Genomic DNA, 21,566 nt, shown 5'->3' with positions numbered 1-21,566 from the left:
AGATTATTTGGCAAGAATTTCCTCATCTCCTCTCTTCATTTCATCCCTTGACATCATTCCCATGCATTTTCCCTTTTCCTCCTATCGTGGATGAAGATGCATGACTGATCCCATCCTCTCCCATCTTCTCCAGTAGGCTGTCCCCTCAATCATCTTCATACTCTCTAATTTTCAGCCTTTTATGGGTCTGTTACTTCTGGCTGCCTGCAAACATACCTATGTCTTTCCCATTTCTATAAACCTCTCATTATATCTTATCATTCCCACTATGATCTTATATTTCTCTTCCCTTTACTTGTTGCACTCCTTGAAAAAAACCATTCATGCCAGGTGTCTCTATTTCCTCTCATCTTGTATTAATTTGCTGAAATATGGCTTCTACCTTCACCACTAATCTGTAACAACTCTCACTAAAGTTACCATTCATCTCTTAATCACTAAATAAAATGAACTCTTCTGAAATCTCATTCTCCTCTCCTCTCTGTAGCATTTGACATTGTTAACTGTTTTCTCCAGGATAATCTTTCCTTTAGGGGGGTTTTAATGACACTACTATCTCCTAGTTGTTCTCTTGCCTGTCAACTCTTCCTTAGACTCCTTTGTCTTTTCATCATTTATGTCACACCACCAGTTGTGGGTGTACCCCCAAGGCCTGCCTGGGGCCTTCTTCTCCTCCTCCTCCTCCTCTTTCTTTTTCTTCTTCTTCTCTTTCTTCTTCTTCTTCTCTCTCTCCCTCTCTCTCTATTTCTAGACTCTCTTTTGGTGACCTCATTAGCTCTCTTGGGTTCAGTTACTATCTCTATGCAGATAGACATAGGTCTATACGCCTATCTGCCTCTAGTCTCTTTTCTGGGCTACATTCCACATCATGAGTGGGTCATTTCCAAATGGATATCCCATAGGCATTCTCAAACAACATTTTAAAAATAGAACTCATTATCTTCCTCCTCTCAATCCACTTCTTTTCTGACCTTCACCGTTAATACTAAGTCCTTCAAGTCATCCAGGTTTGCAACATCAGTATTAAGCTTGACTCTTCACTTTCACTCATCCATGCCCTATATTCACTAATGGAGACAACATATAAGTATAAAATGCAGAGATAAGATACACAAATACAAGGTAGATTGGGGAGGGGGTGCACTAGCTGGGGAAGCAGTTGCCAAATCTTTTCATTCTCATCTCTGCCACATCTCTTACATGTGTCCCCTTCTTTCCACTCACACAGTTACTATCCTCATCTCTCAATTGGACTATTGTAATAGTCTTCTATTTGATCTCCCTGACCCTAGCCTTTCTCCAATCTAATCTATCTTCCACACAGGCACAAAGTATTTTTCTTAAAAAGCTGGTCTGATGGTGTCACCCCTTTGCTCAATAAGCCTCTAAGATCAAATGTAAACTCTTTTATTTGTTATATTAAGTCTCTTCCCAGCCAGGTCTTTGGTAGTTTTACAAATTACTCTCCTCCTTGTGCTCTGGGATACAGCCATTCTGGCCTGTTTGTTGCTATGAACACACAGCCCTACATCTTCTGTCTCTGGGTCTTGTATTCACTGTAACTTCCCTTCTGGCTCTAGGAATCTTTATTTTCTTAAAGACTCAGCTCCAATGCCCCTTTGTACAAGAAAACTTTCCTAATTTCTCCAGCTGCTAGCATGGCTCCTCCCCAAACAGCCTTATATTTGCGTATATTATGCTTAGGTTTAATATTTGCATGTTGTCTCCATTATAATGCAGTCTTTTTTCAGGCAGGGATTAGTTAGCTTTTTTCTTTATTTTTGTGGTTCAGTCATTTTTCATTCCTGTCTGACTCTTTGTGACCCTTTCTGGGTTTTCTTGGCAAAGATAATGAAGTAATTTGCCATTTCTTTCTCCATCTCATTTTACAGATGAGGAAACTGAGGCAAATAGAATTAAGTAACTTACCCAGGGTCACACAGCTAGGAAGTGTCTGAGGCCATTATTTGAACTCATGAAGATGAGTCTTCCTCATTCCAAGCTCAGTCCTCTATTCACTGCTCCAACTTTTTCTTTATACTTACAGAATAATAATTACTTAATGGATGCCTATAGGCAGATAAAATACTGGGTCTGGAGTCAGAAAGACTTGAGTTTAAAGCTGGACTCAGACACTTACTAGCTGTGTGACCCTGGGCAAGTCACTTAACCTCATTTCCCTTAATTTTCTCATCTGTAAAATGAGATGGAGAAGGAAATCGCAAATTATCCTAGTATCTTTGCTAAGAAAGCCTCAAATGGCTTTGAAGTGTTGGACATGATTGAAAAAATAACATCTGTATGTATATTTGCATATATATGTATATATATATATGACAAGAAACATAGGTTCTAGGCTTAATTCTTCCATTAATTAGCTTCTGACAGTGGGCAAGTTAATTAACTTTCTATGTCTCATTGTCCTCATAGATATGATAGCTCATGCTTATAGAACACTTTATAGTTTTATAAAACACTTAAAAAAGCCCTCCCCTTGGAGTAGATAGAGCCACTATTATTATCCTCATCTAACAGAGGAAAAGTTAAGTGAGGGGTCCAAGTTTACATTGCCAGTAAAGTAGAAGAATCTGATGTCAAATGTAAGTCTTCCGGCTCCAGGTTCACTATTCTTTCCATGATTTCAATGGGCTTTTCTCTTTATCTGCAAAATGAGACGGTTAGAGGAGTTGCTTTCTAAACAATCTTATAGTTTTTGTTTTGTTTCTGTGATTCTAAATCAGATTTTGGAAGAGGAAATTCAAATACTTCCTCCCATTCAACGAGATAAGTCCAAACAGGACACTAACAATCCAGAGTCAAATTGACTATTTATCGACCAGTTCCTTTCCAGAGGAAAGAAAAATACAAATCAAAGTGAGTGAAAAATAGTGCAAAAAGTCTTCTCAATGTTAACTGTTGGTTTCATCGCGGAATGGACCGCAAAATAGCTCTTAGGGAATCAGGACACAGATAACCTCAGAAATCAGTTCCTTAGATGAAACAGAAATGTCTGTTTTCCTAGGAACCTTTTCAACTAGAACTGACAAAGCCCTTCCTGACTGGGCATAAAAATTAAAGCCAAGATCTGGAAGATGGGAGGCACGATGTACAGACAGACCAACCCCAAGATGCAGAGGAACAAAAAAGCCCAAGGGCTAGCTGCAAAGGGAAGGGGAGAGAAGGGTTTTGTGCCTTTCATGGGTTTGCTCCAGCCGGTCCATCCTTTCACACTGCACCTCGGAACCATGCCATTCCAACCCGATGACAAGCCCTGCCTCTGTAAAGACAGGGTCAAGACAGCAGACCCTCGCCTGTCTCGGACCCTAAGCCAGCTGCCCACTCTCCCTGTGCTTGGCTAGGAGGCGTTTTTCCGTGGGGGTGATTGTACAATAAAGCAGCTTTACCCACCGAGGAAGGAGTTCTGGGTTTTGTTTTAAAGGAGGGAGGACAGCTCCTTCCTTTTATTTCTAAAAGTGCAGCACTTCTCTTCCTTGGCAGCCCAGCCCTCCAGCCTCGCTTGGCTTCGCTGGGACCAGAACCACAGGGTGCACAGAAGCAGCTCCGGGAAGGGAAAGGGGAGGGAGGGAGGAAAGGAGCCGGAGGCTGGAAAGGGGGCGGGGCGCTCAGGTGAACCACTCCGCCTCCGATTGCTCCTGCCTTCCTGCCTCCGGGCGGCCGCCCCTCCCCGCCTCTCCCTCGCCGGCCTCCCTCTCCCGGCTCTCCCCGCCTGCCCAGGAGGCCGGGTGCTCGGCCCTCCATTGCTCGGGTCTATCACCCTGGGATGCCGCCCGCCGCTGCCGACCCCGGAGGATCCTCGGCGGAGCCCGGAGGAGGCGCCCCGGCCTGAGAGCCGGCCCGGGCTGGGAGGCGGCGGCCGGGAGAGCGGGCGAAGGCTTGGGAGCCAAGGCGAGGGCGCGCCGGAGAGCTGGGGCCGCGGGGAGGAGGGACCCCGAGCCCCGCGAGGCAGCGGCGGCGGAACCTGCTCCGCGGAGGGGCCGAGCCGCAGCCGGAGCCGGCGCCCCGCACCCCCGCGCCCCGCGCCCCGCGCCCCCCGCGCCCCGCCCCGCGGCGCACCTGAGCCCCGCCCGGCCGGCCGCCCGCAGGTGAGCGCGGCCGCGGGCGCGCCATGGAGCTCTCTCCGTCGTCCGCCGGGGCCGCCGACGCGCTGTCCTGGCCGGACGTGTACTCGGGGCTGGACTCGGACTCGCCCCTGCCCCCCGACGAGCTGGACGCGGGCGTCCCCCTGAGCAGCGCTGTGGCCGGGGGCATGCTGGATCGGATCCTGCTGGAGTCCGTGTGCCAGCAGCAGAGCTGGGTCCGGGTGTACGGTAAGGGGCGCTGGGCTTGGCTTCCCCCCCCTCCCGCCTCCCCCCACCCCGCGCCCCCCTGGGGTTAGCCTTGTCCCCCCAGCCCCGGGTGCAGTCCCGATCAGGCTCCGGCTCCCCCAGCCCGCGTCTGTGTGAATGAGCTCTCCATGCCCCGTCTGTCCCCATCGCCCGCTGGGGGTACGCTTGGGGAAAAGTTGCTCCAGACTCTCCTGAGGCTTGGAGGTGCTGCCACCTTTGGGGGCTTGTCAGCCCCCTGCTGGGGGCGTGGTGGGAAAGACCCAGCAGCACGGCCGGGCTGGAGGGCAGAGCTGGGAAGGCAGAGACCTGGGTCCCCCTTCCCTTTCCATGCCATCCCCTAAGTCACTCACTTGCGGAGCCTACCGCAGTGTGAGGGACAAGATTTAGGAAAGGAGGAGGTTAAGGAGAGGAGCTTAAATCAAACAGACTGAGTTCTGTTGGCCCAGAAGCTGCCTGATAACTGCCCCGTGAACCCCGCCTCCAGCCTCCCTCTGCCAGGCCAGCCGTTCAGCCCAGGACTGTGGATGTGCCGGACCGCCAGGACTAGATTTCAAACGGAGCCGTTGTGTGGGTTCCCATTGCTTAGTAGCTGGGTCATCATTTCTATGGCGATTCGGTGAAGACGTTAAACTTGCCCTTTTAGCGTTGCTGCCGAATTGTCAGTCACCCTTTCTAATTAAAAGTTGAGTTTTTATAAAGAATCATTAAAGCTGTGCTGCTTCTGAAAATCCATAGCCCAAGGACTTATAGACTGGCAGTCAGGAAGAGCTGCTGCTTTTTAAAATGGACTGTCGTTTTCCAGAATATTGAAATGGCTAGATGTTAATCACTGAGCTCTCTTTGGCACAAAAGGTATAAATAAGGTATCCATGTATAAAGTACCCATGGGATTAAACATATTAAACCCTGTTATCCTGTAGTCCTGAGCATTTAAGCCTTTTGTGATAGTCAAACAGAAGTCAAGTATAGGCTGCCTTTTCCTTCATCCCCCCCTGCAGGGTGCAGCATAACTCTTGGAAGAGTAATTGGACTTTTGAATATTCTTTACTGGCTTTCATTTGGTTCCAAGTCTATACTTCTCTAGATACTTCGATGGATCTTAAGCATCCATTTATGTACCGCTTGGTATCATCCAAAGTGATTTGCATCTTTTACTTAATATTATAGATTCTCCCTGGAAGAATTGGAGCACACAATAAGAGTTACTTAAAGTCCCACCTGAGATAGAAATAAATGAGATTAGAAATCCCACTGCCTGAATTTCTATCCTGTTGCTAATCCTTCTCAGGCACTCATTTCTTGCTGAGATTGATGAGACTGAACAGGGGTAACAGTGAGTTGATTAATGGTGTTATACTTGTTTCTTAGCTCTGCATCTCATCTCCTCTACCCCTGCATCTTGTTTTTAACAGTTATTTGCTTTAGGGTCACATACAGTATCAAAATTCTGATTGATTTGCAAGACTTATTAACTGTTCCCTGGTATGTAACTTCTGAAATAAATCTGCATATCTTCTTAACATATTTCCAAGGATGCCAGGGCTTCCAAGAAAATCATCTTGGTGTCTTAGTGGATAAAGAACTGGCCTCTGTGTTCAGATCTCTCCTTTGACCCCTACTGACTCGGAGACCCTGGATTAATCATTTAATTTTCCAGTGCCCCAGATAACTCTTTAAAACACTTAAATTGCTGAGAAAGTGTCATCTTTATTAATAGAGGAAATTCCTCATCTAGAGCTGCTTAAACAGATGAAATATAGGTCTTGTAAAAAAAAATATACCCAAGGTTAGAGTTTGTGCATTAAAATATTTTTAAAATACTATTTGATTCATTCGTTTTATGTTATAGAATTATCAATCCATTGTGATTTATTTCTACATTACAAACTAAAGAAATTTGTTTTGTATGGTTTCTATTCCCAAACACATCATCCTTTACTTTTGTGGCTTAATCTGAATTCCAGAAGCTATATTTGGATTTATGACAGCTTCTATATTTTTTTTTTTATCCGTAGCTTGATCATATCCTATCTACATATAAGGAAGGTAATTTCTTCCTTCCTCCTATATGTAAGTCATATATCCATTTGGAGTTTATCTTGACACATGCTGTGTGAAAGGTTGGTCTGTACCTGTTTTCTGCCAGATAGCTTTCCAGGTTTCCCATCATTTTTTTTTTTTTCAAATAGTGAGTGAGACCTTACTCTACTAATGAGGGCTTTTGAGTTTTTCTTGAACACTATCTTATGGTATTTATTTGTTTCTAGTATCTTTTTTGTATATTTCTCCAAATAGTATTTATGTGCCTTTCAGAAAGTTTTGATTTAACTAATAGAGTAGAAAATAAAATTTCCATCTTTCCTGTACTTCTCCACTCTGGAGGCTGCCTATTTTGTTGTCTTTGTATCCAAAGTTCCCAGCTCATAGTAAGTTCTTAATGAATGATTGATTTGATGGTTTTATTTTTGGATCTCCAATTCTTGTTTGTCTGGGAACATCTAAGTGTCTCTCCCTTTTACTGAGGTCAAAGAGATTTTTCTAAAAGTGTAATCTTGTTTTAATTTTTACAAATAAGACCAGGAAATCCAAGAATTGAGAATAATGTTCACAGAAGAGAAGAGTCTTCTTCTTCAGCTCTATCTAGTCTTGTTTCTGTCATTAAACTTTGTGACTTTGGGCAAGTTTTGTGGAGAGTGGGTTTGGAGTTGGAGTCAGAATAGACTTGGGTCCAGTCCTTGACCCTGTCATTTACTCTCTGTCTCTGTAAGTCTTTTCATTTATCTGGGCCTAAATTTCTTCATCAAAATCAGGTGGTTGATTTCAGGGATGTGGCACCTGCAGTCTCCAGGTCACATGTGGCTTTCTAGGTCCTTGGGCATGACCTTTTGACTGAGTCCAAGTTTTCCAAAACAGATCCTTTTATTAAGGAGATTTGTTCTGTGAAGTTTGGATTTAGTCAAAGGGCTGTATTTGAGGCCTTAGAGAGCCACATCTGGTTGGCTACCCCACCTCTGGATTAGATGATCTCTGAGGTTCTTAGTAATCCTAAAATTAGTTTGTTCTGTTACTCTACTTATAATTTAGTCTTATACACACTAGTCTTAATTTTGGGGCCAGCTATAATCTGTTCCTTTAATGTGTTTCTGTTTTATCTATCTGAAGGAGGGATTTCCTTGATTGATTAAATAAATTATTAAATGATTGATTGATTAAAACTGAATTTTAAAAGAGGAAAGTTTAGAGTAGGCCATAAAATCATCCACTTACTTGACAAACTTTTTAAAGCATCTCTAATGTATAAGATATTTTGGTTTAAGTATAAGAGAAGAAACAAAGATAAGTAAGTCAAATTAACATCCTTGTCCTACTGGCAAGGCTGTTAACTGTCAGACTAGTAGGAGAGATAAGGCATGTATTCAAATTACTATGATGGTAGATATTTAATAAAAGCCTGTTTAATGTAATGATATAAAATAGAGCAAGCTAAATGCATAAGACAATTACAATCAAGATAATGGAATTCTTATTATATATATATATATGTTTATAACATATTTATAACTCCTATTTGTAATAGAAGTGAGAAGAGATCCTTTTTGGCTAGAGTAATGAGGGAAGGTTTTGTGGAGAAGGTAGTTTAAGATAAATTTGGGGGAGCCAAGAAAGCTGAAAGAGGGGAGTCTTACCTAGTGCTCTTTTGAGTCCCAATTTAAAATATTTCTGTGGTTTTTAAGATAGGGTTACACTCATAGTATTATCAACTCTGAAAGGGACTTTATAAGCCCTTATATAGTCCCAATTACTGACTCTCATTTTACAGATGAGAAAACTAAGGGTCATAGAGGTGAAACGATTGTACCTGAGGCCACACAACTAGATGTGGCAGAGCCACAAAATCCGGACCTCTTGACAACACACCCTGGGCACACATTAAGACGTTGTACCAAATGCCTTTTGTTGGTGTGGCTCACATCCTCTGGAATGTACTTCTTTTGTGTGATATTAGTTTATTAATGAAACATGCTTCTGTTGTTTATAGACTGATCAGAGCTTAAAGATGGATATGCCTACTCTTTAAGAGAGAGAATGTCATGACAAATCACAAAGCAGAATCTTGGTTGTGGTATAGCTTCTCGGTGTAGAAAGATAGTGTTCTGTTTTCTAATTACCATGGATAAGTTTGACTGTTTGTTTATAGTAAATTTGTCTTGGTTTTGTTTACTGCCAAAGTTTGGATTACCTTTTTTTTTTTTGGTACATATGTTCATGGATTTTTAAAAGACAGATATGTATTTAAGAAACAAATGAACATTTTTTTGAGACACAGATGAGAAGAACACTTAGTGTTACTCCTTCTTCAACTCCAGAGATTGTTATTCATTCGGTTGATGTGAACAGTGATCCTGGTCCATCTGTCCCTTGATCATTTGGATTTCAACCTGACTGAACTCGTGGGTAGTAAAGTAGCTTAAACTGAAGCATGCCACAAATAGCTAAATATGGATGCAGAATCCAAGAGCATCAAATGGACAGCATTTTTTTCAGATATTTATAGCCTGGAAGCAAAGTCAGTAGCAGAAAAAAAAAAACTCAGCTGCCTAGCTAAAGGAAGCAGGAGGGCAAAGTTAGCCTCAGTGTCTGTACTTTCTTGTAAACATGTGAGAACATTGAGATTTGACTACTTTACCAGGAATGGGTGGCAAGAGAAAGATCTTGTGCAGCAGAAATTTAAAGTACCAGTAACCAGCACTGTGTGTTGTCCTGATGCAACAGCTGTTTGAGTAAAATATGTCTCTACAGATGAACATACACATGTGGTCTTTGGTTCTTGGATGATTAGAGGGAAAAGCGAATCAATGAGAACTAGGAATGATATATGTGTGTTAGCTAAGGAGAAGGGGGCACAATCATTTTGGGGGAATAAAGTTGATTGCTGTGTATTCATAGTCTTGATTTATTAATGATTGGTGGGGAAAATACTTGGAAACTTTTGATTAGCTACTTTTTCAGCAAATGGCAGAAAAAATGAGTAGCAACATTGTAGTGAGTTCTTCAAGTGTGATGAGAATTTGGCAAGATTTTTTTTTCGCATGATTTGCCTGTTTTGGTAAGACAAAGATATTGTCTATTATGAAATATTGTCATTGTTTCATGAATTAAATCAAAAGAATGGAGGAGAGTCAGATTTAATTTTAAAGGTTGTTATCCACACAAGTCTGGAAAGAAACCTAATTGTGATTTAGGATTTAACATCAACCTTGGATTGCTTTACCTCCTGTATTGGTCATGATCAATGTACTGTACTTTTATATTGTGTTCTAAACATTTGAATTTGAATATTTTTATTTGACATATAAATCATTTTTATATTATATCTTAAAATCTGTACTTGATAATACTTTTCAGTAGTGCATTGATGTGTGAAATTCTGTTGGAAAAAGATCATTCAGGGTGTATTTGCACACCCTAGTACTTAAAATAGTTAAATTGTTCTGTTTCAGGTAATGCTTCTGTCCCCTTCTTTTTTCTTCCTCCCTGCCTAAAAACAGCACCCAAACTAGTTTCTTATTAATGGAATTCTTTCAAATGAAAAGTTTGATTATTAGTGTCTTTATCTAGAATTCTATGTTTAGTCATTGGAGCTGGATGCTTCTTTTTCTTAAACTAATTTTTCTGTTAAATTTACTTTATTTTCTCTTTAATTCGACAGGTATTAAGTTTCTTATTGTGTAAGAGAGAACCTTGTAGGCTGTCTGAATAAATGCTTCATTTTAAATAAAGTGGGCTTCAAATGCTCCCCACTTTTGCTTTTGAGGAATTTAAAAGAAATTCAACTTGAATATATCATTGGCATGTATTCGGCAAATGTGTATTCTTAGATTATACTTCCTTTAGATATTATTCATATTTATTCCTCCATTCCTAGAATAATGCTTTGCATATGGTACCTAAATATTTGTTGAATTGAATTACATTAATCCATATATGATGGATTTTAAAAATAGCTTCTTTTCTGCTTGTTATAATAATTCAGACAACTTTTTTTAAGTAAATAAAACTAGAAATTTGCTGGATGAGTGTTTACACACACATACACACACACACGTTATGGTCATGATCAATATCAGTTCCCTTGAGGAATGTGTTCCATGTGGAAAAGAACAAATGAATTTTCTTTTAGAAGTATTGAATTTTGCTTTTTACCAGCTGCACAATCTTGGGTAAGTCATTTCAACCCCTTGGACCTTTCTGTTTTAAAAAAACAAAACAAAACTGAAGAGCTGAATGTGATAATTTCTGAGATATCTTCCAACTCTAAATTCTATGACCATTACTAAAAACTAGTTGCCCCATATTTATTGGACAGATTGATTTACAGGATAGATTGAGTAAAAGGATTTCTTTTCATATTTTTAGAGAATTAAACAAAGGACTTAGATTTTCTTTTTTTTTTCTTTTTGTATGATGTACAGTTGAGGCTCTGCTATATGGAAAGAAATTTTTTTATGAAAATAGTGCTTGGGAGAGAGGAAAAATATGATTTTGTGATGGAGAGTAGGCTTTATAAAGAAAATTAACAGGAAAGTCGTGGCAAAGGTGGCAAGTCAGTGGTCTTGCTCAGTCTTATGTTTTGTAGCATTAGAAATGAGTTACTTATTAGAAATAAATTGGGTAGCATTAGAAATAAGAGAACAGTTTATGTGACAGTTGCTCTCTCTAGTAGTGTGTAATGATTTGATCATTTTTTTAAGTAGGTGAAAGCATTCAATTAATAATAAGCGGCTGAGTTAACCTACAAAATATTCAGCTGCCTGTTCCCATGTGTCTTTCTACTGAAATAATTTTTTAAACTGTGGGTAACTAGAGAGGTGTTTGGTCTTGCTGAACAGGAGAAGCTGGAAGTGTGCTGAGGGCACTCCTGAAATTACTTCACTCTGACTTGGCAGAGAAATAATTACTTTCTGGTGTTTTGTAAAAACACCTTTCTTTCCAAGCTATCCCTAAGTATTTCACAGTGCCAATAGATAAAACTTCCCAGGGAGAAGGCAGCCACCAAGCTGCATGGATTTCTGATACAAATGGGAGGTGAAAAGAGAATTGTCTTATGCAGCACAGAACAGTGTTAGTATATGCTAAGAAAAGGAAATAGAAATTGAACCTTTGAGATCACATACAAGGCTTCAGTTGTTAGGATATGATATAGAAGTCAGTCATACTCCGTATCTCAGTAATAATTTGCCTTCAAGAGGAAAAGTAAGTGAACCACTTTCCAGTTTTCATTTCAGATGACAGGAGATTGAGAATTCTACCTTCCTACATATTAGTATTTGTCTGTCCTCTTTGGTCCTTGGAATATGGTTTCTGAGATGGTGATAGCAATTTCTTCCTTTTGTAAGTAGTTTTTAGTATTTATTAAGTTTGATCTAAGTGTTTCCCAGTTGCCTTTCTCTCTCCTTAACCACTTTCCCTTCTTATCTTTCTCCTCTCTTTCCTCCGAACTCTTCCTCTCTTCTCTTCCCTCTGTTTCTATATCTCTCTCAAGCTGGAAGTGCAGAGGGCACTCACAGGCCCTAATACTGATTGGTGTAGAAGCTTTAACCTACTCTATTTTTCCTAACCTAGGTTACTTATATTCTTCTCTGGCAGCTTTGTGGCCCTCTCTACTTCTGGGTTCTCACTGTATTAGTGCCAGGCTTTGTTTGGATACTTGATGTACTTTTTAGCATAGCTGCATTTCAGAACTCCCAAACTCAAGTGATCCACCCTCAGCCTTCCTGGCAGCAGGGATCACAGGCATGGGCCATCATCCCTTGTTCCAATTGCCTTTTAGTAATCTTATTAAAGGCCTATGTAGGTTGAAGTAGCATTCAGGTTATAATAACTCTAAAAATGCCCTCATGAATATTCTCCTCATTATAGGATACATTATTATTGATCAGATAAGGAAGAAATTTTGAGCATACAATTTAAATATCTGGAAGAGCTGAATTGAAGAGAGAGAACTGAAATAAATTATTTAAGGTATTTAGGAGAGACTGCTTGTTATCTTGTAAAGACTGGGAATCAGGAGACATGACTGCTAGACTTAGAGATGCGACCTTGAGAAAATCATTTCATGACCCTGAGCCATAGTTTCAGATGTAATGAGGAAGTTGGAGTAAATCATTAAGGTTTCTTTAAACTCTGCTTTTCTGTTATTCTGTGCTTCTGAATGCTTCATGCTATATTGCATTCACAGACATGATGTTTTCCAAATACTGTTTGCAAAAGGTGGAAACAAGGAAAGATTTTTTACAATGGCAAAAGGAATAACTCACATTTCTTTGGTATTTTAAGCTCATAGGATTCAGAGATATAGAGGATCTGAGAAATTATCTGATTTAGCCTTCTGATTTTCTGTCTAAGGAAACAATGAGAAATAATTTACTCAAGGTGACATAGTCATCATCAAAACCAGGATCCAAACAAATTCTGTCTCCAAACCCAAAAGTTTACAAGGTGCTTTACAGTAATCCTTTGAGGTAGGTAATGCAAATATTGGTCCCATTTTACAGATGAAATCAGGATAGTAGAATGAAATGTTGAAAGAAGTTTTAAAGCATGACAAAAATATCACTTGACCTTTCTTAAAAATTAACATGTTGGTTATTTCTCTTAAACACTGAAGAAACATAGTAAGGATTGTGTCTTCCCAAGATCAAGGGTGAAGTCAGTAGCCTAGTAGGGTTGGAAACTCAACCTCAAATACTGCAGCCTGCTGATTAACCCCCTCCCTCCCCTTCTCACAAAGAGCCACTGCTTTCCCTTAGAGAAATGGACCACTAAAACTGAAGGTCAGGAAAACTTGATGACAGTGAGAAATGCCAGATTGTTCGATTCACAGTCTTTAAGGGAAATGACTGAAGCACTGTTACCTAGGATACTCAAAACAAAAGTGGACAAAACACCCAGAAAGTACAGTGATGAGAATAACCCTGCAATGACCTTCAAGAGGTGGAAGACATGCCTGAGTATATCTTTTTTTTAAACCCAATTTCTTTGTCCACTAAAAGTCTCTTGGGATTTGAAACTGTCATTGAAGTAAATTTGAGCATTTTATGTGTAATACTTAGACCTTTGGATATGACCTAATAGCATTTTCCTCCCTCCATTTCTGTATGACTCATTCAATTAAACCTTCCTACTGTGGTGCAACATGCCATTTTGGAATGCTTTCAGATACATTTCAGGAGGTACTTTTATTGAATGATTTAGCACACATCAAACTTCATAGTATTTTAATTATAATAGTGCTGTCTTTTTTATATAGTCCCATCATCAGTAGGGTATAGACATTTAATTATTCTTTCATTAAAGATGATAAATTTATTCTTATTGTTGAGTTCTTCTTTTACTTAATGATATACATTCTCTCAATTGCTGACTGAGATTTAGGGGCACAGAACAAGCATAACTGGCCTATTCACAATAACTGTGCTTTAATCAGTTGAACTAACTACCCACAGGCATATGTATGTTTTAAGCACTATGCAAAACACTTAGAAGCCAATGGTTGGCTATACATTTCAGGGAAGGTCTTTAAATAAGTCTCAATAGTAGTTTTCAAACTGTTCAACTTTCCTCCCTCTCCATTTTTTTGGTTCTCTACAAATGAATATTAAGAGAGAAGTAAGCTTTTAAAAAATATACATTATTGGGACCTCCAGCAAGTCTAATGTTCCTTCCACATTTTTTCCCCCAAGAAAAGAGCTCTAGAAGTAGGTTCTAATAATGACACAGCTTTTTATCACCTATGCAACTTCAGGCAGATAAATGATTTAATCTCTTTGAACCTGTTTCTATATCTAAACCTACTTTGCAAAATGTTTTTATTGGTGACTTTCTCTTTATATTCATTTGTGGGGAGGACCCTCTACTTCCTTGTAGTAATGCAGACAATTAAATAAAAACACTTGATAATGCATTCAAATAGTGTATATAATAGTTTGTCCCAGTAGATCCCCACCTCTCCACTATTAGGAGGGAGATACTGTTTCATTATCTATTCTGAGACCATCATTAGTTTTTTACTCAAGATTTGACTTCTTTTTCATTATTTTTTTAGCTTACAGTGTTTGTTGTCATTGTGTATATTCTTTTGGCCTTTCAAATCTCCCTTTGCATCAGTTCATCTGGATCTTTCCATGTTTCTCTGAATTCTAGCAAAGTATAGTGAGAGTCACTAGCTCTGGAATTTGAAGACCTGGATTTTAGTCCTGCCTCTGACACATACTGACTAGCTACAAATCACTTAACCTTCCTGTAAAATGAGGGGATTGTATTGGATGGCCTCTGAAACCTCTTCCTACTCTCTGTAATGCCATGCTTCTCATGTCAGAATTTCTTCCGTACAGTAACATATACACATTTTATTAGATAGGTAATTTCATTAGGATAGAGAACTCTTTAGAATTCCTTGGTAGCAAAACCAATGAGCATACTTCTGTAATTTAAATTCTAAAAGAGGTGCCTGAGGCACTGAGAGGTGAAGGGGACAAATGCCTGCAGTATCCACTAGATGTAGGATTTGAAACCAGATCCTTCTGATTTTGAGGTCAGTTCTCTTCCACTCTTCCACACTTCCTCTTAGATTCGTGTCCCATAGTGTCTTCAGTCATTCCCCAGGCAAGCTTCCTTTACCCACTAATTTGGAGCTTTAATAAATGAGACTCACGGAATTGCCCGAGGCACTTTGAGGTTAAATAACTTGTCCAGGAACACAGTTAATAAATGTCTGACCAAGATTTGAAACCAGGTCTTACCCGCTCCACCCAGCTCAGCATTTTATCCAGTATGCCAACCTGCTTCTGTCATGCATGTCAATTAGTAGCATTTATTAAGTGCCTACTATGTGTCAAGCACTATGCTAGGCACTGAAGAAACGGAGATAAAAATAATCCTTGTCCTCAAGGAGCTTATATTCTGTAGGGGAAGCTTTATACTTTATAAGTATATGTAAAATAAATATTGGGTAACTTTTTTGGAGGGGTGAGGGAGAGTGTTGGAGGAACTGACAGTTGTGTAAATCAGGAAAGGTCTCATGTAGGAGGTGGTGTTAAAACTGAGCTTTGAAAGGAACTAGGGATTCTAAGAGCCAGAGGAGGGGAGGAATGCATTTTAGGCATAACAAGACTGATGGGAGAAGGAATGTGTCTGAGAAATAGCAGGAAGGTCAGTTTGACTGGATGGTTGAGTATGTGAAAGGGAGTAATGTCCAATAGACTTGGGAAGGGAGGTGAGAACCAGCTTGTGGATGACTTTAAAAAACACACAATAGAGTTTGTGCTTGAGCCTAGAGTTAATAGGGAGCCACTGGAGTTTATTGAGTAGAGAAGTAACAGAATCAGATGTGTGCTTTATTGATTTGGCAATTATGTGGAGAGCAGATTGGATGGGGGAGAACCTTGGGGCTGGAACACTAAGTGGGAGGAAGTTTAATATTCAGGCAAGAGGTGATGAGGGCCTGAAATATTCATGATTGTTCTTGAGCTGAGCTCAGTATAGGATCTGGGATGTGAAGGTACACCACATACTGTACTCTAACAATAACAACATTTTTTTAGAATAGAGATAGTGTGGACGTATTCTGAGTGCACTTGCTTTAACACTAAAGAGAATCAGTTTCGTTTTATAGAAGCAGCAGTAGAATTAGTAAATATTTGGAGTATGCTCTAAATCCTACCAAGGAGTTACTACTTTTGGAGTTCTTCAGGAGAGACACTTAGAAATGAGTTAAACTTAGGAGTACTAGATTGTATATAAAAACTCAACTGTAATCATTCCTTTGTCTTAGGTAAGGGGGAAAAGCTCTTCATTTTTCCACAAACTTATTTTGCCCTAAAATGTAATACCCTCCTGTTAGGGCAGACTCTGACAATATCATTTCTCCCTGCCTTACAGTCTTTAAAAAAAATAACATTCTGGAGTTGTACTCACAGACTGTTTTCCCTGAAGATTCATTCATTCATAGATCGAGATTTAACAGGAACCTCAGAGGCCATTTTGTATAACCCCATTATAATCTGAGGCCCAGGTTATCCAAGATCACGCAGGCTGTAAGTGTTATACGTAGAATTTGAACTCTGCTCTTCTGTCTCCTGATCATCCAGTGACCATTTATTAAGCATCTACTACCTACAAAGAACCTTTAGATGCCGAAAGAAGATGCCAAGATAATTAAAGTATAGTTACTGTATTTGTGGAGCTCATCCCCAATGTGGTAGATTGTATAGTATGTGCACAAATATGTAACATTGTGTAATGATAGTGACGGTGTAGTGTTTTATCGTTTACTTCTATAATAAGTATAATAGTGTGAAAGAGAGTGTATCCATTACGAATGGGTGAAGTTGGAGAAAGGACAGATCATTTCCTTTTGTTTTTGACAAACAAAATATTCTGAACTGAGACACTCAAATACTCCATGAGTTCTATAGAAGGTTCTATATGTGTTCATGAATCTCCATTTCATAAATCCTTGCTTTTAAATATATATATAATTTCCCCCCAATTACATGTTAAAACAAATTTTAACTTTTTTTTAAGATTTGATTCCTAAATTTTATTCCTCCTTCCCTTCCCTTCCCACTCCCTGAGACAGTAAGCAATCAGATATAGGTTATACATGTGCAGTCATGCAAAATATTTCCATATTAGTCATTTTGTACAAGAAGATAGCTAATTAAAAAAAGAAAGAAAGAGAGAAAGTGAAAAACAGCATGCTTTAGTTTGTATTCAGACACTATCACTTCTTTCTTTGGAGGTGGATAGTATGCTTCATCATTAGTCCTTTGGCTTTGTTTTAGATCGTTGTGTTGCAGAGAATAGCTAAGTCATTCACAGTTCTTCTTTGTACAATGTTGCTGTTACCGTGTACAATGTTCTACTGGTTTTGTTCACTTCATTATGCATAAGTTCATGCAAGTTTTTCCATGTTTTTTCCTGAAATCATCCAACTTGTCACTTCTTATAGCACAATAATATTCCATCACAATCATATACCATAGCTTGTTCAGCCATTCTCCATTTAATCTTCAATTTCCAATTCTTAGCCACCACAAAAAGAGCTGCTATAAATATTTTTGTACAAATAGATCCTTTTCCCTTTTTTTGATATCTTTGTAATATAGACTTAAAATGCTTGCTGTTTTACAAAGATAAGGCTATAATAAATTCTACTTGTAACTCTGAAAACATGTAAAGCCATTTTCCTGCTCATATACTTTCTTCTGTTCTTTTCTGTGCATTTTAAAGAACACTTCAGTGATCCTTTTTTTTGGGCATCAGTCTCACTATTCCTTCCTCTACTCCCAAATTATAAATGCGGGAAAGAAAATAGGGTTAAGAAAACCAAACAACTTGCAACTCATAAGCCAAGTAAAGTAAAAACAAATCCATGGAGAGGCTGTGTTCAAAAATGTATGTTCCTTTCCTCAATTTGTGTACATTTCTGTCAGGAGGTAGGTGACATGCTTCATTATAGGTCCTCCGGAAATATGTACAGTTAGTCATAGCATTGGTTAGAGTTCTGAAGTCTTTCAAAGTTTTTTTCCTTTATAGTTACTGTCCTAGTATAAATTGCACTTATTCTGCATACTTGCCTTTGCAAAAGTTCATATTCCCTAGGATTCTCTAAAATCATTTTTTATCAGTTCTTATGGTATAGTAATATTCCATTCCCATTCATATGTCATAATCTGTTTGACCATTTCACAATTATCTGAGAGGCAGTCTAAGATACTTTTTGCATGGTCACACTGTCACACAATTTTTTTGCTCCCCCCACCCTTTAATTTCAGGACCTTTTACTTGTGAAGATTCCCTCTCATATATTATCCTCCGTTTTACCTTTTCCCACCCCAACCACATCCTTTCTGTTGAGTTTGATGTATTTCTAAGTCAAACTGTTGGTGAGTGCACATGATGCTGCAACTCTCTGTCTATTTCAGATCAGAGTGACATTCATCTCCTACCCAGCCCTGCCCCATATTTGACTACTTGTCTTATGGACTCCATTTAAGAGAAATGTCCAGTTCCACCTTCTCTGTCCTTTTGACACCCATGTCTTCTTCCTTTTACCTTATCTTCTCCTTTCCCTCTTCAGACCTCAAGAACAGGACCCATCTACCCCCAGGACTGCAGTTTGTTTTCTTATCTAACTTCCTCAGGGCCCTTTCAGGACCTGAAGATTCTGAAGGGATACTTTTTATTCTCTTCCTCCTAGCATGTTAGTATAATGCTATCCAGGGCAGTTAGGTGGTGCAGTGCTGGACAAAGAGTTGGGAAGACTCATCTTCCTGTTTTCAAATCTGTTCTCAGACTCTTATTAGCTGTGTGACTCTGGGAAAATCACATAGCCCTGTTTGCCTCAGTTTCCTCATTCATTAAAATGAGCTGGAGAAGAAAGTGGCAAACCACTCCAGTATCTCTGCTGAGAAAACCCTAAATGGGCTCACGAAGAGTCTAACTCAACTGAAAACAACTGAACAACAACTATGCTGTCATAGAGCCCTTCCAGACGCTTGAATAAATTTACCTTGGTAGGTTTTGTTGGATTCTTGTATTTGCATTTCTTAATTCCTCCTTAGCTCTGATTGTTTTCATCAGAAATTCTTAAAAGTTTTCTGTTCCATTGAAGACCCATTTTCCTCCTTTAGGGTGATATTTAGCTTTGTAGGATGTCATTCTGAGTATCCTTCAGATAGTTCTTTCTCCTTAAGACTTTTGGAATATTGTATTTATTCCAAAATCTCCTCTCATTTATCATAGAAACTACCAGGTTTTATGTGATGCTTAGAATTTGTACTTTAATATGTTTGTTTGGTTGATTGTAATTTTTTTTGTTCATTTATTGATCTCAAGTAAATTATAAATGAGGAAACTCAAAGCCTTATTACTGAGGTATGCTCTTTTTTATCTGAAATGGGTAGGTAGATAATGGCTAGTTTTTTTTTAAGAGTATATTTCCTCATCTTGCCAGTTTGCAAATGCATGCCCCATTCTAGTACTGATTGGTACGAGAGCTTTGACCTGTTCTGTTTCCTACCTGGGCTGGTTTGCTCTCTTTCAGCAACACGATGACTCATTGTTCTAGGGACTCACTATATTGACACCAAATACAGTGTGGACAACTGAGTGGCATAGCCCATTGCAGCTTAGAACTCATGAGCTCAGGGGATCTACCAGCCTCAGTCTCTCTGGTATCTGGGTTGCAGGTATTCATAGTCACACTGATGGTTAGGTTGTATCAGCTAACAGACCCAAGAGAAGATGTAACAAAAAACTTTCAAAATCAAAGAATGAATGTCTTTGTTGATTTGTAACTTAAATAAGGCTTTCTAAGACTATTTCTGTTTTAATAGTAATATATTATGGATTTTGAAAAGTTTTGAAGAATTCCAAGATTATATAAAACCATTTGATTGACACGTTAAGAAACCATCCTATATTTTTATTGTATTGTTATTGAAATTGAATAATCTAAGCTAGGTTTAACTGTTTAATTTCATATTTGTTTTTTTCTTATGAGTCTAGCTCCCCAAGATCTATAGCTGTTCCTCTATTCAGTTCAACTGGCATTTAATAATTGTTTATTATGTGCCAGGTAATGTGCTAGGCACTGGACAAATAAAGGCAAAAATGAAACAGCCCACCTATAGTTTATATTCTACTGGAGGAAAACATCTCCATAATTAATAAAACCTATGTGTGTGTGTATGTGTGTGTGTGTGTGTGTGTGTGTGTGTATAACTAAGTTTAACTATATAAGTATAATATAAACTAAGTATGTGGTGTTTGTGTGCATGTTTGTCTGTATGTATGTGTGTGTGTGCGTGCGTGCATGTGTATGGAGAAAGAGCCATAGACATATGCTATTGGATTTAGGATGATAGGACCTCAGAGATAGTCTTATAGAGTTTTACAGATGAGAAGACTGGGTGTTAGACTGCAAAGATTTGAACACAGGTCCTTTGACTACATATCTTATACTTTTTTCTACATACATCATGGTTACCTCAAGAGCTCTTGACTTCTGTTTATGTTTTTAATACCACACAGTTAAATTCGAACATTAGCCTTTGGTTCATGGAAGGAAATGCACAGAAAAATAGAAAGGTAGCTTAGATTAAGTTTAGTTGTATTAGCAATACTGTAGAATCTGCTTATGCAGTGCCATTCATCCTTCACCTATGCATAAGTTGAATTTATTATTATTAATTTTTGTTAATTAGAAATTGTAAAGTTTGCCTGACAATTAGCAATTGACTTCTGTTGTACCTATTATAAGTTATTCAGGTACTACTAGAAATATCTTTGCAGTTGGTAGTCATTTTGCTGTTTCACAAATCATTCTTATTAATTCATTTTACTTTGAGGAAATGTTATAGAAAGTGCTGAAATACATATTGATGCATGCTTTTTTATATCACTGTTGCCATCTGTTCCTTTGTTTTTGTTTTATAATTTCTTCATTTTTCATAAAGTCATTAGCTTCTGTCTGTTCCATTTTAATCTTTAAGGAATTATTTTCTTCAGTGAGCTTTTGGATCTCCTTTTCCATCTGGCCAATTCTACTTCTTAAGGCATTCTTCTCCTCATTGACTTTTTGGATCTCTTTTGCCATTTGAATTGGTGTATTTTTTTTTTTTTTACAGTTAAAGCATTTTTAAAAAATTTATTTATTTAACTTTTAACATTCATTTTCACAGAATTTTGGGTTCCAAATTTTCTCCCCATTTGTCCCCTCCCGTACCCCAAAACACTGAGCATTCTGATTGCCCCTATCACCAATCTGCCCTCTCTTCTATCATCCCTCCCTTCCCTTGTCCCCATCTTCTCTTTTGTCCTGTACGGCCAGATATCTTTCTGTACCCCATTACCTGTATTTCTTATTTCCTAGTAGCAAGAACAATACTCAACAGTTGTCCCTAAAACTTTGAGTTCCAACTTCTCTTCATCCCTCCCTCCCCACCCATTCCCTTTGGGAAGGCAAGCAATTCAATATAGGCCATATCTGTGTAGTTTTGCAAATGACTTCCATAATAGTCGTGTTGTGTAAGACTAACTATATTTCCCTTCATCCTGTCCTGCCCCCCATTGCTTCTGTTCTCTCTTTGGATCCTGTCCCTCCCCAAGAGTGTTGACTTCAAATTGCTTCCTCCTCCCATTGCCCTCCCTTCC

At 38.9% G+C, this 21,566-nt stretch overlaps 1 protein-coding gene across 3 annotated transcripts in view; it reads left to right on the top strand.

Moving 5' to 3' along the window:
- The first annotated feature begins 4,081 nt into the window (after positions 1 to 4,081).
- RASAL2 (RAS protein activator like 2) overlaps positions 4,082 to 21,566 on the top strand; it is a 358,420-nt gene continuing 340,935 nt past the window's right edge. For all 3 annotated transcript variants that reach the window (XM_072648552.1, XM_072648551.1, XM_072648550.1), the window contains exon 1: positions 4,082 to 4,328. In XM_072648552.1, the coding sequence (XP_072504653.1) occupies positions 4,127 to 4,328 (202 nt within the window). In that variant the 5' untranslated portion in view covers positions 4,082 to 4,126. The remainder of the gene's footprint in view (positions 4,329 to 21,566) is intronic.

Source organism: Notamacropus eugenii, chromosome 2 (genome assembly GCF_028372415.1).
Source record: "Notamacropus eugenii isolate mMacEug1 chromosome 2, mMacEug1.pri_v2, whole genome shotgun sequence".
NCBI classification, from domain to species: domain Eukaryota; kingdom Metazoa; phylum Chordata; class Mammalia; order Diprotodontia; family Macropodidae; genus Notamacropus; species Notamacropus eugenii.
The sequence above is the reverse complement of the archived record's forward strand: the minus strand, read 5'-3'. Positions and strand labels throughout refer to the sequence as shown.